Source organism: Heteronotia binoei, chromosome 13, assembly GCF_032191835.1.
Source record: "Heteronotia binoei isolate CCM8104 ecotype False Entrance Well chromosome 13, APGP_CSIRO_Hbin_v1, whole genome shotgun sequence".
In the NCBI taxonomy this organism is placed as follows: Eukaryota; Metazoa; Chordata; class Lepidosauria; order Squamata; family Gekkonidae; genus Heteronotia; species Heteronotia binoei.
Window position 1 is genome coordinate 48603862 of NC_083235.1, and position 16444 is coordinate 48620305.

Genomic DNA, 16444 nt, shown 5'->3' on the forward strand with positions numbered 1-16444 from the left:
ACAGCTCCACTAGCTCTGTGGCTCTTGCCAACCTTACTTCCTGTGGCTTCCTCCTCAACATCCCTACGAATGGGACCAACACTCTTCCCTTTCTGCACCAATGGAGCCAAAACCAGCACCTAAGAAACACAAACACAAACGACTAGACAAACCAACATTACTGGCCAAACCACCTTTTCCACTGTCCCCTTTGGAATCAAACCACTCCTATCCCAGGGACATGGCCAACGCATCAGCTGATGAGTTGGACTTCAACTCCACAGATCCAAACTCTGCCACCCCAGCACCCCCGATGCCGGTGGGGGAAGATCATCCTATCTCTCTATCAGAAAACGAAGTCATACAGCGAGCTAATCCACAGAATGGCCACCACTCTTAGCCTTTCTATTGTGCAACCCCAGCCAGAGGTCACTGATCTGGTTTTTGACATCGTCTAGAAGGACACTTCTACTGCAGTTGCCTTATCGATGACAAACATCTTACTTCAGGCTGCCAAAGCTCACTGGGAGATACCTGCCTCCACACCTAAATCGTTCCACTTCTTAAATCACTTGTATAAAATGCAGGAGACAGGTGCTGAATCCTTATGCTGCTGCCCAAAACCCAATTCTCTAGCTGACACATCTTCATCTAAGAGCCACCACACTTCTTCAACGCCCATGGACAAGGAAGGGAAGAAACTTGACTCCTTCGGGAGTAAATTTTACTCAGTCGCAGCTCTCGGCATCAAAAATGTCAACTACTTGACTTGTCACTGAACTTCTCCCTTCTGTCCCAGAAGAGCAAAAATTAAGACGATCCAGAGGGAAAGGATGCTGGTCTCCAAACAGCAGGTGAACTTGACTAAACATAATCTAGACACCTTTGCGAAAATGCTTACCTCTGCGGTGGCAATCAGATGACATTCCTGGTTGTGCTCCACATCTCTCACACAGGACATGAGAACTGCCATCAAAGATCCCCCATTTGACAGTGTAGAACTGTTCTACACCACCACCGATTCTGTCTTGCAAGACATAGATAAGAGCATTAAAGCTTCCAGGAACATGAGTGTGTCTGCTTCCTCTGAACATGGTCCAGATCCTGGTCCCAGACATTCATCTAGCAGAAGCTCCCCTGACCAATCCTGACAATCTCACCCTTATAGGAACAAACAACAATAATTTTACCAATCTAAGTCCAAATTCCTAGATTACAGCAGCAGACTAAGGCAAAAACTTTCAAGGGGACCAAACTGAGCCTTTGACTTTTCCCGAGTTGGACCATCAAACCCCAGCCTCCAGTTGTCAAATACCCACCTCTACCCCTACCTAACATCTTGGCAGAACTTTACTTCAGACAGATGGCTTTTATCCATCATTGCCAAGGGGTATGCAATCGAGTTTCATACTGTTCCACCCTCCACGAGAGTAGTCTTCATTCATCCTTCTGTGGTTCTGAGGGAAGAGGTTCAGTCCCTCCTGACCAAAGGAACAAGAGCCAGTTCCCCTGACAGAATGAAATCAAGGCTTTGACTCTCGTTACTTCACTGTACCAAAGAATGATGGGGAAATCAGACCAATCATGGACTTAAAAGCTCTAAACACGTTCATCTTCCACCCAAAATTTTGCATGACCACTTTGAATGAAATCCTGCCTCTATTGTTCAAGAACTGATGGATGGCAACCATCGACCTTCAGGATGCATATTTTCATATAAACATCTGCTCTGACCATAGGCAATTCCTGAGGTTCACGGTCGGGGACAACCAGTACCAATATACTGTGTTCCCCTTCAGGATCTCTGCTGCTTCGAGAGTGTTTACAAAGACTGTGGTTGTGGTGGTAGCCTGTCCTCTTTTGCAAGGCATTACCCGTTTTCCTTATATAGATGACTGACTTCTGGTGGCCAGCTTGGCACAAAAGATCTGCTTCTGTTATCAGACGTAGGTCTCAAGGTAAACTTTAAGAAATTCAACTTGCTTCTGTCCCAGAGGGTCCAGTTCATCAGGGCAGTCCTTGACTTTACTGTAACCAAGGTCTTCCTTCCCCCACCCAGAGCACTAGCGATTTGACACCTGATTCAGGAGTTCACCTCTTGCTAGTCAGCAGTGGCCCACACCATCCAGTGTCTACTGAGGTTGATGGCAGCCACTACATCAGTCATTGTCTTCGCCAAGCTCAAATTGAGACCACTACAAGTTTGGTTTCTGAGACAGTTGAACCCACAGAAACACTTCCCACAGAGGCTCCCCCAACTACTAGAACACATCTTGCTCTCTCTGACCTGGTGGAACAAGGATCAGAATCTACTAGCTGGGACCCTGTTTCACCTCTTAACACCAACAGAAACTCTTACCATGAATGCATCTCTGTGGGGCACTGGAACGCTCACATCGACCTCCTAGAATTTCTAACTATCCAATTTGCCCTACAGTCCTTTCTCCAACTTCTGCAGAACAAAGTGGTTGCAATCCTTACGGACAATACTATGGCCTTCAACTAAATCAGCAGGCCAGAGGGTACCATGTCCAGGAGACTATGCTATCTCGCAGTTGCCCTCTTGACATTATGCATCGATAAAGGTATATCAATTGTGGCCCACCTCCTGGGGGACCTGAACAGTCAGGCAGACTTTCTGAACAGAGGGGGTGCAGTATTTCACAAATGGGAGCTCAACAGCCTTTAACATCAGTCTTTGAGAAATAGGGCCACCCATCTGTGGATGCTTTTGCAACTAGAATGAACAGGAAATGCCCACGTTTCTGCTCCAGGGAAGTCATGGACCCATTATCGATGGGAGATGGCCTCCTATTTCCATGGTCATGACTCTTTCGCTACCTGTTCACTCCAATCCCACTCATCATTCAGGTGATGATATGCCAGGCCAAGCTGAAGTGCATACTGGTGACTCCTTGGTGGCCTCGCCAACCATGGTTTCCAACCCTCTTACACATCACCCAAAGGCATTATCACCAATTACCGCTGGCCCTGGATCTTCTACTCAGTCACAGAGGGACTGTTCTCTACCACAATATTACCTACCTGAAACTGACAGCATGGCTGATCAATTAGGCATATTCTCGGCATGTGTGCAGGAGATTATGGAGAACAGCAGAAAGTCCCCCACCAGACTTTCCTATTACTACAAATGGAGGAACTTTCAGTCATTCTTAGTTGACTCCCAAATTTCCCCTCACGAAGCCCCCCTTTCACACTTATTCTCCTTTCTCCTTTCCTTGGTGGACAAAGGCATGAGTCATTCCTCCCTGAGAGTATACCTAGCTGCCATTTCAGCCTACCATGCACCAATAAATGGCTTTTCAGTTTTTTCCCACCCAAGCAGTAAAAGGTTTCTTAAGGGACTCCTCCACACTCACCCACCTTTTGAACTTTTGGCAAAATGTGATCTTCATCTTTTATCCTGGAAGATGGCCTTCCTAGTCACCATATCATCAGCAATGAGGGCCATTGAACTTACAGCACTTCGAGCTGACCCTCCTTATCTCCAATTTTCGATGGAGGATGTCATCCTGACCCCCAACATCAACTTCCTTCCCAAAGTAGTTTCATAGTTCCACCTCCAGTCTGAAGTAGTTCTCTCACCCCCCCCCCCCAAAAAAAATATCCAACCACTGATGAGGAATGGAGATTATACTCCTTGGACATCAGGAGAACTGTCCTGTTCTACCTCCAGAGAACACACCCCTTCCAAAAATCATCACATCTCTTCGTCACCTATGCAAACCCACAGCAAAGGCTCAAAGTTTCTTCCCACTCTTTCTAAATGGCTGGTTGAAACTATAAAGCTGTGCTACTTACAAGCGAAAAAGTCACTCCCAGGCCCAATGAGGGCTCATCTGACTATTGCTGTGGCTACCTCAGTGGTCTTTATGAAGGGTGTCCCACTACATAGGATCAGCAAAACAGCAAAACAAAAAATCATAACACTTTTGTGTGGCATTATGCACTGGACATCTGACAACATTGCCGAGCAATCATCGGACAGTCAGCTAACACCAACCCCTGCCAGCACCTGCCTCCAGGTATGACTTAACTTGCTAGTGCCCTCCTCTGGACATGCACAGCGGAGTTCTTGGGCATGCTCAGTGGCAGGGCAAGAAAATTCTTGCTTGGAGCTTTACAATCACCATCGAAGCCAGTGTAGGTGCTGTCAGTCCCACAGGTTTGAATGCATAATGACCACTCAAAGATAATCAGTTACGGGTAAGCAATCTGTTTTTCTCACAGAGCTGTTCTGCTCAAGAGCAGTTCTGGGAGAGCTCTCTCAGCTCCACCTACCTCACAGGGTGTCTGTTGTGTACAGGGGAAAGGAAACAAAATAAGATTGTAAGCTGCTCTGAGACTCCTTTGGGTAATAAAGGAAAAGGAAAGGTCCCCTGTGCAAGCTCCAGTCACTTCCGACTCTGGGGTGACGTTGCGTTCACGTTTTCACAGCAGACTTTTTTCGGGGTAGTTTGCCATAGCCTTTCCCAGTCATCTATACTTTCCCCCCAGCAAGCTGGGTACTCATTTTACCAACCTCGGAAGAATGGAAGGCTGAGTCAACCTTGAGCTGGCTACCTGAAAACCCAGCTTTCACCGGGCATCGAACTCTGGTCGTGAGCAGAGCTTAGGACTGCAGTACTGCAGCTTTAACACTCTGCGCCACGGGGTTCTTTTTGGGTAATAAAGGGCAGGGTATAAATCCAATCTCCTCTTCTTCTTCTCTCCCAAGAATCAGACTGAATAGCACAAGGTCTGCTCATTGCCAGAGACAGGCCTTAACAACTGGGTATTTTATGCTCTGTCAGAAGTAGAGCCAAACCATTCTGCCATACTACCATACAGAGCTACCTTGCAGTCTGTCTGCTCTTTTCCTGAGCCAGACCTGAGCTCTCACTGCTCTCTCCCTGAGGCAGAATTGAACTGCTGTCCTGCTGTGTTTCCATCCAACATTTCATCCCCCTTCTTAAAGATGATTGGATACTGAAGCAGACTCAAGTGAGTGGCTGTTTTTCCCTTCAGGGGTAGGCATCATTTTACTCTCATGGGAAATTAAGGTAATGGTCCAATAGTTGCTGTATTCTTTGATGCCTCCTGTTTTGGGGAATTGGAATTTAAACAGCATTTTTCAGTGTCATATTCCCATCTTTTTAAAATTTTGTACTGTTCAGTTAATGTACTTCCATGTTTCTTTTCATCATGCCTCAACATGCCTTTGCTGTCTTGGATCGCATGGAACAAATCTCTTGTTCTTCATTTTTTTTTTGTTATTCTATTTCTTTACACTGGTTATTATAATAGTTCTTTTTGTCTCTGTGTGCAAGTCACTGGAATGCGGCATTTAGTCTTTTGATTCTGTTCATCTCACCTTTTACTTTTGCTTCTCATTTTAAGAGTTTAATCAGTCATCCAGTGAGGCTTTTCTTTTGGCTACAGAAATAGTCTTTGCTCATTCTTTCTTGATAAAATCTCTGTTTTAACTCATAGTTCTTCTGGTTCATATTCACTTAGTAATGCAAATCTGTTCTTTACATGGTCTTTAAACTCTACAGGACTATTGCTTAGATTTTATTTGACACTGTGAATGTATTGATATACAGCATGCCCAAACAGCAGCAAAAAGAACAAGATTTTAAAATGTTGAGTTTAAAACTGTAAGACTAAAAAACTGAGTTTGACCCACATTTTGGTTTATGCCTATATAACTTGTCCGGGAAGCAAACACTAGTAATAAAAGTTATAACTGGAATCTCCTGCATCTTTTGCAGTTGTCTGTTGCTGAATTCTCCTCTCAACTACTGGGGAAGAGGGAGTCAGTCGAGAAACATAGAGAAACAGTGGGGATCAGATAGGCTTAGGGTTTGCAAGGGAAAGGAGGACAAAAAGTATTTCTCCCTCCTTGTGTTAGCACATAAACTGATCTGTAAGACTGGACTGCTCATCCTGATACATGCTGCATTATTGCAGTTACCAGATACAAGATGTGAGTGCTCAGGTCTTCATTTTGGGGCTGAAAAAGTATTCTATCTTCTCTGTCTCCTGACAGAATTGAATATAAACATTTTTTGACATTACTTCAGTGCTTTGGAATCACAGCAACTTTAGCCAGTAATAATCATGTCATTTCGTTGCCTGTAGGCACAAGACATGAGTTAAGAATACAATGTCAGACTATTTTGTTCATATTAGATTTAGACATTTAATATCATTTCTATAGATTTACTATTCGTTTTCATGAAAGGCAGCATAAAATAATATGTTGCACTGATGATACAATTCGGTTATAAGCCCAAATAAATAACATTGTTTGGGTTTTGTCTGTTACAGCTCAGTCCTTTTGTCTACAGTGAATTTGCAAGAGAGAGAAATCTTCATGTGTCATTACTTGATCGTCTCTATGAACACTATCCTGCAGAATTCCCATGCAGGATCTTGCTGTGTGAGAACTATCGCTCCCATGAAGCTATCATCAAGTAGGTGTGAACTTTTTCACTGTATCACACTTTTGCTTGCCTGGTGCAAGTGTTCGATAAAAACACTTTAAAAATCTTTGGCACTGCACTCCTAAGTGTGGTTGAAAAGAGACATGTATTCACCTAATAGCATAATAAAATGCTACTGTTTTTGTATGTTGGAAGTTAACAAGTAAGAAACTTCTGAGGCTTAACAGAACAGAGTACTTTGGCTTATTCTATGTGATGCTATTGAACCCAAGAACATAGAGCAAACTATTATTCTGATGATCATTCTTCTTTCTAATATCAATGCCATATATTTTGTGTAAATAGCAACTTGCATTGAAAAGCAGCTTGAATTATCTTGTGAAAGTGGTTATAATTTATAGAATATGTACAGCAAGGGAGCACCATAATTGGTCAGATGCACAAGGTATTGGACGTTGCATTTACTTGCAGGCCAAATTTGATAACACCTAGATAGGATCAGAATCCATTAATTAAGCTCCTGATTCCAGTTCAGAAGCAGAGTTCTAAAAGACCCAGTGGTCTAGGCCAGAAAACCAGGCATGGAGGATGAACCTCAGGAATGACAGTCCATTATCCAAGTCAGTGATAGAAATTACAAAATGATCCAGGTGCAGGTAGTCATTCAAGAAGGTGGATCTGGGGAATGTTGTTAGATTAGAAGCACAGAACAAATCAGGAAGTAATATACTTATCTGCTTGTTTCACAAACAGGATGCGTGGAGGAACAGTAACTTTATAGTGGACAGAACCGAAGGTCAGTCAAATGGATACTCATAGGTTGAGTAATGAAGAGAGGATAGTGAGTTTAGGAGTTTCCACAAAGAATAAGAAAGCATAATAGCAACAGCAAGGAATAAAATACTTAACATTTATGCAGAACATTGCAGTTTATAGAATAATGTTATAGTCCCTAGGTTGAAGCTTCTGGATTTAGTCATTATTATATTATTGCAGATGAGAAAATGCTAGGTTACCTAAATTTGCCTAGTGAGTTCATGACCAAGACAAATTTTGAACTGGGGACTTCCTAAATCCTGCTCTTAACCACTATGCTAAGAGACTGTGACTCAGTGACAGAGCATGTGCCTTATATATAGAAGTTCATAGATTCAATCCCTGGCCATTCAACTTCAGTTATCTTCTTGTGGCTCTGGAGTGTAGTTGATTGTGAGAGTAGACAATACAGAACTTGATGGACTAATTGCATAACTTACTATAAGAACGTCACACATATATTCTTATGCTATACCAGTAACATTAGCTTTAGGCTGGCTGTCTCCTAATGCTGGATGTTTAACAAAGTCTTATTTTTATGGTACTTCTGGAGTCATTAGAGAGGCTGTTAATTTAGTATTACTCTCCAGTGTTGGCAGTATCAACTTGAGTGTGCTCTTCATGAGAAAGTTAGTCCATAACTCTGTCTCCTACCTACTGTTCTTCAGAAGTTTCTGTTTAGTCATAGCTTTGTGTTCTGTGCCTTCTGGAGGCTAAGTTCAGTGATTTTTTTGGCATCCTGAGGACAGGAGCACTCCATTGCTTGCCCAGAGAAATAGTGTTGTGCTGTCTGGCGCTGTTCTTTTTCAGCATCAGTTGCATTGTTTGGAACTTACTTTCGGTGTTGATACCGTGGGTTATTCCCTCTCTTTGATTCACTCTTTATTTTCAAACCTTCCCCTCCCTCTTCTCTTTTGCAAATATGTATTTCTACATCCTCCTCTGGTCCGTATACCTATGACGCAGTGGACCATTTCTAAAAAGTGTTCACGGTGAAGCAATAAAAAAGGTAAAGGTAGTCTCCTGTGCAAGCACCAGTTATTTCTGACTCTGGGGTGATGTTGCATCATGATGTCTTCATTGCAGACTGTTTATGGGTTGGTTTGCCATTGCCTTCCCTAGTCATCTACACTTTCCTCCAGCAAGCTGGGTACTCATTTTGCCAACCTCAGAAGGATGGAAGGCTGAGTCAACCTTGATCTGGCTACCTGAACCCAGCTTCCAGTGGGATCGCACTCAGGTCATGAGCAGAGCTTGAACTGCAGTACTGCAGCTTTACCACTCTGCACCATGAGACTCCTGGAAATATTCGTAGTACCAATTAGTTATTTGTGCACACTACCAAAAATTCACTAAATAGGCCTGCTGTAACCATTCTATCCAGCTGAGAGCTACTCTGTAGAGAAACATCTCTATTGATTTCAAACACCACTGGTTATTGGTTATTAATAGCCAGTTTAGTATTGGGATCTCCATAGGAGCTGACACACCTGACACTGCCTAGGACATCTGAATACCATCCATCTTATGGTGCTAGGAAGGACTGCGTGTCTTATACTGATCCCCAGAATGTTTTCTGCAGATTGAAGCACAAATCTGAAAGTTAATGGGTTTTGCATAACAATTATGGAAGAGTCATTGCTGGAGGTCTATACTATTCCATTTTATACTTGAGACTTTTCTAGAGTACCATATGCCCAAGAGGCATATTCTTTGTGGCATTCTCATTTTGCAACCAGGATCATTACTGATCAGTACCAAGAATCTTAATATCATGAATGGGATCCACTCTCTTAGGAGCATATGTCCTCTCATTCCACTCAACAATCTCACTTGTGATGGGATGAAGATGCATGAGAGACAAGTATTGTTACTCTACTATCTCAAGGAGAGCTCAATCACTTTGTCTTGCTTATTGATACTACCTAACCATCTTCCATTCTTTTAACAAAGCTAGAAGGATCTCTCCCTTTTGAGATTTTCATGCCTTGCCTGCCCCCTGGGGAAGAGTGGGCTGCCCTCCACCATGGTGCCTCAGATTTGAAAGAGCTCCTTCAAGGCCTCAGAAAGAGAGGTGGGGTTTTTTATTTCACTCTCCTCCTCCTCCTCCTCCTCCTCTCAGCCATTTGGTTCCCTCTATGATCTGGACTCAGCAGCTTTCTTCCTCCTCAGCCTGTCAGCAGGAGTCCCATTTTACTTCATCTTTCCACCTGTCAACTCCCTCCCCCAGTGAATGGCTGTTTCCCCAGTCCTTACTTCTGGGTCTGTGCGGTTGATTCAGAGCTTTCGATCTCAGTCCTGGGCACCGCTCCTCACCAGCTACCCCTGAGCAACTTCCATGCCCACTCTGCCCTCGGTTGTTCCAGTCTGGCTGCAGGTACCAATTTGATTGAAGTGGGGATTGATTGAGCTACTTCCAACTCCCATCTGCTCCCAGCTGCTGGGGCTGTCCCCTCTGATGCTGCCACTGTCTTTTCCCCAGGGCTGGCTTCTGCCTCAGCCTGCAGTGGCATTGCTAGGTGTGGTACCATGATCCAGCTTTCTGCTGTCTGCTTGCACCATCTCCCTGATGTTGCTGCTGCCCAATGACACCTGGGCCCTGCTGTCACTCCAGGTGAGGGTCACCAGTGTTTCTGCTCCAGACTGAGTGTTGGGGAAGTCTGGGCATCAGAGCTGTTCGCAGCTCTACCAGCTTTCCGAGCTCATTTCCTGCCCCAGGGGTTGTCAGCATGGGTAAGTCCAGGCATAGGCCTTTCCCCCTGACTACGGTGCCATCGCCCACCCAGGTTGTTCTGCCTCTTGTCCTGACCCTGGACGTGGACTATAAGATGTGGATTCAGCATACAACTATCTCTGCTCTATTACCATAAGACTGAACACCTAGGCAGCCTGGAAAGTTTTCTTGCTGGTTCTCTAAAGCAAAGTTGCCTAAATAACTACAAACTACACCACTACAATGTATTATGTAGACAAATAAGAGGAGACCATCTCCAGAATACTTTTCTCTTCTGGCCTGTTAGTTGTGAGAAATGTATATGGTGCCAAATCACACCTTGTGAAGCAAATTGCTGACCTCCGAATGTTCCAAAACTCCTTCATGATCCACATGAGGGAGCCCCATCAATGACAACCTGGCTTTCAATTATGTCCAACCTGCTTACGATAGAGAGACTGACCACGGTTCCGAGCAGTCACCCAGCAATGGCATGCCAGAACTGTCTGTATTGCTATAAACAACTCATTTGGGTGGTATGATCCCTTGAAATCAATGTGTTTTGCACTCCTCCAAGGGTGACCTGGGTGCAGCAGGACATCATAATTAACTTTCATAGTCAGCAGAAACTCACCAGATGTTCCTTAATTGTCTCTTTATTGGCTGCTGCAGAGTCAAGGGAGAAGGGAGGAGCTGGGCTTGACTAGCATGGGTGGAGAAGGGCGGAGCTGGATGATTAGAGTCGAGGGAGAAAGGAGGAGCTGGGCTTGACTAGCATGGATGGAAAAGGGAGGAGCTGGACTTGACTAGCATGGATGGAGCCCTAGGGATAAAAAAAGCAATGTCAGAAGAGATAGGGGAGGTTAGGAATGCAAGTGGGTTGAGCAAATCTGAGCAGGTGCAAAGAAGAAAGAAAGAGAAAAGGTGGACCTGGAGCCTGGGGCAAGATAAGGCTATCAAACTGGGGTAGGTCTGGTGTAAATGCTCCAAGGTAGAGGCACAGCTCAGCCCCCTGAGGGCAGGTGAAAGGAATTGCACTCATCTGATACCCATCTGTTAGGATCATAAACTGAGAGCAGTAAAATGGAAATCTGAAGTCTGCTCCTCTCTCCTGCCCGAGTGGCTGTTACTAGGCAGTAAAGTTGATTCTGTCAGTAAAAGGCAACCAACCTTAGTTCTGGCAGTTACTGTGGGAACACAGTATTGGCCCATCACATGTCAGTTACTGACTCTGGCCTACCATTGGCTGACTCCCCTACCCCCACCTACTGCAGGCCAAGGAAGGTTGAACAAACTGTCAAAAGCAGTCTTACCTCATAGACAGCCACATCTCCAATTCTTCTCTGTATCCTCTCTGTCAACCAGTGTCAGAAAGGGCTGCAGAGCTACTGCAGCCTCACAAAAGATCTCCCAGAACATGCAGCCTCCAAAGGCCACAGATATAGCCAGGGTAGCCAGGCCCCACTTGTAGTGTTTCCTTGGAGCCCAAAGCTATTGCTAAGCAACCAAGGCTGCTTTTGTCAGTAAAGGGAGAGGCCTCAGGTAAATAGAATGCCATACAGTCCATTCTCCAGATCAGTTATTTTCTCCAGGTTGGGGAGAGAGCTCTGTTGTCTGGAGTTCAGATGTGATTCCAAATCTTCTGGCTCCACCCGGAGTTTGGTTACCCTATGCCTGGCTGCTTGCTACTGTTCAGCAGCAGTCTCCCTATGACAGCCAGTGTGGCATAGTAGTTAGGGCTTCAGAGCGGGGTCTGCCATACCTAGGTTTTTGCTATGGAAGCTGACTGGGTGATTTCGGACCAGTCACAGACTTTCAGCCTAACCTACCTCATAGGGTTCTTGTGCAGAACAAGGGGGAGGGGGAGAGAAGAATTATGTGAGCTGCTTTGGTTCCCCCCCCCCTTCCGTGGAGAAAGACTCTGCTTTTCCTAGATAGAGGCTGCAGGGAGGGGGAAGGCGATGGAAAGCTGAAGGAAATGAGAAAGGGTTGCCAACTCCAGGTTAGGGAACTGGTGATTTAGGGGTGGGGCCTAAAGAGGGCGGGGTTTGAGGAAAGGTGGGATCTCAGACAGCTACATTGCCACTTCCTCCTGAGGAACCACTGCTGCCAATCTCCAGGTGAGGGCTGGAAATCACTCAGAATTACAACTGCTCTCCAGATGGAAGTGATCAGCTTCTCTTGAGGGTAGGAGAATGAATGCCTTCACTAGGGTAGGTGGAAAGTCAGCAAGGGTGGGGGAGCACTCGCCCAGAGCCTGTTGTATTTTCTTCACAACGAGCCTTATTTCTAGTGCTGTCATAACACTAATTTACAAGAAGAGAGACAAAGTGGACCTGTCCAATTTCAGGCCAGTCAGCCTTTTACCAGTGGTCCAGAAGCTTTATGCTCTGTCCCTTTATTACCAATTCATGGACTGGTTGGAAATTAATAAAATCCTGGGAAGGAAACAGCTTGGATTTAGGAGAAGGGCTGCCATTACAGTTCTTAATAAATATACAGTTCTTATAAATATACAACCAAGAGTTGGGAGATCCTTGTTGCTGTCTTCATAGATTTGAAGGCAGCTTTTGATATTGTACCCCACGCTCAATTGTGGCACAAGCTAAAATTAGCATGTATTGAGAAGAGACTGTTGGCTTTGTATTCTAATCTTACAGAATTTGAATTCTGGATTCTAATCCCACTGCCAAATCTGCTGTGATTTATATGGGCAACTTGCCAACATAATTTCCCCACAACAGAGAGTGCATCAAGGATGTGTGCTGGACTCTTTATTGTTTAATTTATATATTAGCTATATGATTTCTGCTGTCTCTACTTAGGATTGTTATTCTCCATTCATTGCTAATGTTAAAGCTTCTATCCTAGTTTTTGCTGATTATGCAGTTCTATCACAAACAACACCAGGATTGCCCTCTCTGATAAAGGCTTTTGTTTCTTACAGGCTGGAAGAATGCTTGATAGTTAAATCTCATGCACAGAATGAATGGAAAATTCATGCTAGTGATTTTGAGGAGGCCCCCTACTTTAAATACTTAGAAATTTGGTTCGACCAGATATAAACTTGGTCAGAGCAAGCGGCTCATGTTAATATATATATATATTTTAGTTTATTTTAATTTATCTGAGTCTTGGTGTATCCCAGCTGCCATTAAGCTATTTATCAGCAAGGTGGCCGTGCAAAATTTATACAGAGCTGGGATACACCAAGACTCAGATGAACTAATATATATAATATAATATAATATAATATAATATAATATAATATAATATAATATAATATAATATAATATAATATAAATATGATAAAATAAGGAAATCCTTTGATCTCGTTCTTCTTAAATTCCTGTGTTCCATCTCTAGAATTCCAAACTGTGTAACAGGGGTGATCCTCCAAGCTGAATTGGGGCAATTATCTCTTGAAACTTAGAGACTTTTTCTCTTAACATTACAGTTATGCTGATACACAAGAGGGCTGCCTCAGCTTGATCGAAGAGGTTTTTTATATTTTCCTTTGGGATGAACTTGTAGAGCAATGACTTCAGCTCCTTAGTGTTTCCTTGAGCTTCATTCATTAGGTTACAGCACAACATGCTTGTTGTATTCAGTTTGCTGGTATTCTTCCATCTGACCTGTTTCCTGCTTACTGTTGATACTTGACTGTTCCTCCCTGTAGGCATGCCATTATGTTCGTGTGCCTTAATGTCTTACCATGTAGAGTTTTTTTTAACGGAGGTATCCTAATATACCATAATTGGATAGAGTGTACAGCTGCAGTGCAGATAGTGTAGACACTCTGTATCATGTGACCTTTGAATGTAATTCTGTTTTTGAAGGTAGAAATCTTTAAATTCTTCCTTTACTCCCAAAAATACATTATATAGAGACATTACATCTTTTATTAGAAGATAACAGTAGAGCTATCACTCTTTCAGTTGTGGAATTTTATGCATTTATGATAGATTTGTGCAGCTGTTCAAATGTTGTGTAGTTCTTTATATTTTAGCAATCTGTTTAAAACTAATAAGTTAAAGCAGTATGAGATAGATAATTTTAATATATATCAGTGGTGGGTTTTTTTAGCCAATCTATTTGTTGTGGTCTTAATTTTGATTTCCAAACTTTGGCAAAAATATGAAGCCATACTGTTGTTTTGGAATAGACATTGTATAGTTAAACAAAACAAGTTATGTTATTTTTCTCAAATTAATACCAAGGGCCAATGACACTGAACAATTACCAGATCACAGAATGTCTCTCCTCTATCACATCTGCAAAAAAATAAAAATTGGCATTTGGCTTTTCACAGAACCAACAATAGACTCCCTTCTGTTTTTATAAGGTCTTACACTCCAAAGAGGCAAAAATTGCCACTTATGCAACATCTTACAGATATTCTCCCTATACAGAGCAGAAACTGAAGAAGTACCACAGGTAAATAAGTGGGACCAAACTCTTGCATCTATTTTATAATCTAGAGACTTCCTCCATTTTTAACATAACTAGGGATCAAATTGCTTACACAATCTTGATCACATAAGTATAAAAACCTCACATTATGCCTTGATTTGGTAATAAACAAAATTCAAATATATTCATCTCAGCTTATAATTCTCTATTATGCAATTTTTAATTAACCTTTTTAATTGCAGATATTGTAATTAAGAAATAGTATGATTACTATGAAGAGTTACCAGTTCATAAGACACAATTTTATTATTTTCAACCAACTCATAAAAATGAGCTGAGCAGTTACAAGTACAGCTGATGCCAAAGGCAAGATATCGGAGATAGTTTCCGTTGGCCATTTGTTTTCAAGATAGTATCAATTAACAGAGATAACCAGTAATCTTCAAATAAATCTTCTTTCATTGTTAAACAGTAATAATTCTGTTTTAGAGATGTTTAATTTATATCTGGATATTGCTGCACATGCATCTGTTTTTTACTAGACTTATCAGTATCCAACATAAAAACTGTAAGATCATTAGCATAAAGGCTCAGTTTGTAGCAGTAATTTTGAATTTTAAACCTTTGAATCTTGGAAGAGTTGACATATATAGATGTTGTTAATGGCTTTTGGGAAATTCATTGTGATTCCAGGAGATCTCTAGGTCCCACCTGTGGGTTCCCACTTGTATATATCTGTACCTTTATAATGTTTTCATTAGTTGGTCTCTAGCTATACAGTATGTTCAGCAGAGTTTGGGACAATGTTGTCCTCAGTCCTTATCTGAGGGCTGCACCCTTCCATCATGAGGCTATAGGCCACTGAAATTTGAAGCAGAGTGGATACTGGAAGGGTTTAAAACTACTGTTTCTGGTCCAGGTGGCAACAGTGAGGACTCAGTCCTCATCCTTTCCCTTGTAGCTGACACCAGAGGGTGTTAAGGTGTGTGTCACGTTAGTGGGTAGAGAGCAGCTTCTGCTAAGAGTTCAACAGGTGAGGCTCTGCTAGTGTTTACACTCTGTTCCCCATTACATCATCTGGAGTGTCAGTTTCAGATCCTTGCTTTGTAGTGGAATTTCACCCATTTCAATCTGGCTTCCACCCCAGCCACAGGATGGAGACTGCACTGGTAGCCCTTACAGAATGACCTCTGGAGACAGTGAAGTGAGTTGGCGCTGCTCTTATTTCTGAATCTGACAGCAGTGTTCAACAGGGTAACTTTCGACCCACCATCTTGCTGACGCAGGAATTTAGGAAACAGCCTTACAATGGTTGTCCTCCGTTCTCCATGGTCAGGGACAGAGGATGGCCATTGGAGAGAGAGTCTTGCCACATTACTCTATGGTATATGGTGTCCCATGAGGGGCAGTCCTCTCCCTGATGTTGTTTAACATCTATATCTGCCCCACTTTCAGTTAATCTGGAGGTTTGGGCTGGGCTGTCATCAGTATGCTGATGACACCCAGGTATATCTGTTAATGGATGAGTGGCCAGAATCCGCCCTGGATAATCTAGCCAAGGTGTTAGAGGCATTGGTTGAATGGTTACAACAGAGCCAGCTGAAACTCAATCCATCTAAGACAGAGGTCCTGTTTCTGAGTCATGGATCGATTGGCTCAGAACTCCATGCCCTTGGTGGGGTGCCATTGACACTTGTGCCAATGATGAGAGTTTGGGAATGGTTCTGAATGCTTCCCTTTTAATGGAGGCTTTAGGTCACTAATGTTGCCAGAACAGACTTTTATTATCTTAAGCTGGTCGGGAAACTGGTTCCCTACCTGTCCTCTCATGATTTGATGGCAGTGATCTATGCAATGGTCACTTCCAGCCTTAATTACTGAAACTTGCTCTACATGGACCTGCCCTTAAACTTGACCTGGAAGCATTAGCTGGTACAAAATGCAGTGGTATCCCTGCTGACTGGGACATCTGTGTGGGTGCACATTCATCTGGTGCTGCACCAGCTACATTGGTTGCCAGTTGAGTACTGAGTCAGGTTTAAGGTTATGATATTAACATTTTTAGGCCCTATGT

General features: G+C 43.1%; 1 protein-coding gene across 2 annotated transcripts in view; it reads left to right on the forward strand.

The window, feature by feature from the left end:
• Nucleotides 1–16444, forward strand: part of HELZ (helicase with zinc finger) — a 236220-nt gene that overhangs the window by 144423 nt on the left and 75353 nt on the right. For both annotated transcript variants that reach the window (XM_060252939.1, XM_060252940.1), the window contains exon 18: nt 6313–6458. In XM_060252939.1, the coding sequence (XP_060108922.1) occupies nt 6313–6458 (146 nt within the window). The remainder of the gene's footprint in view (nt 1–6312; nt 6459–16444) is intronic.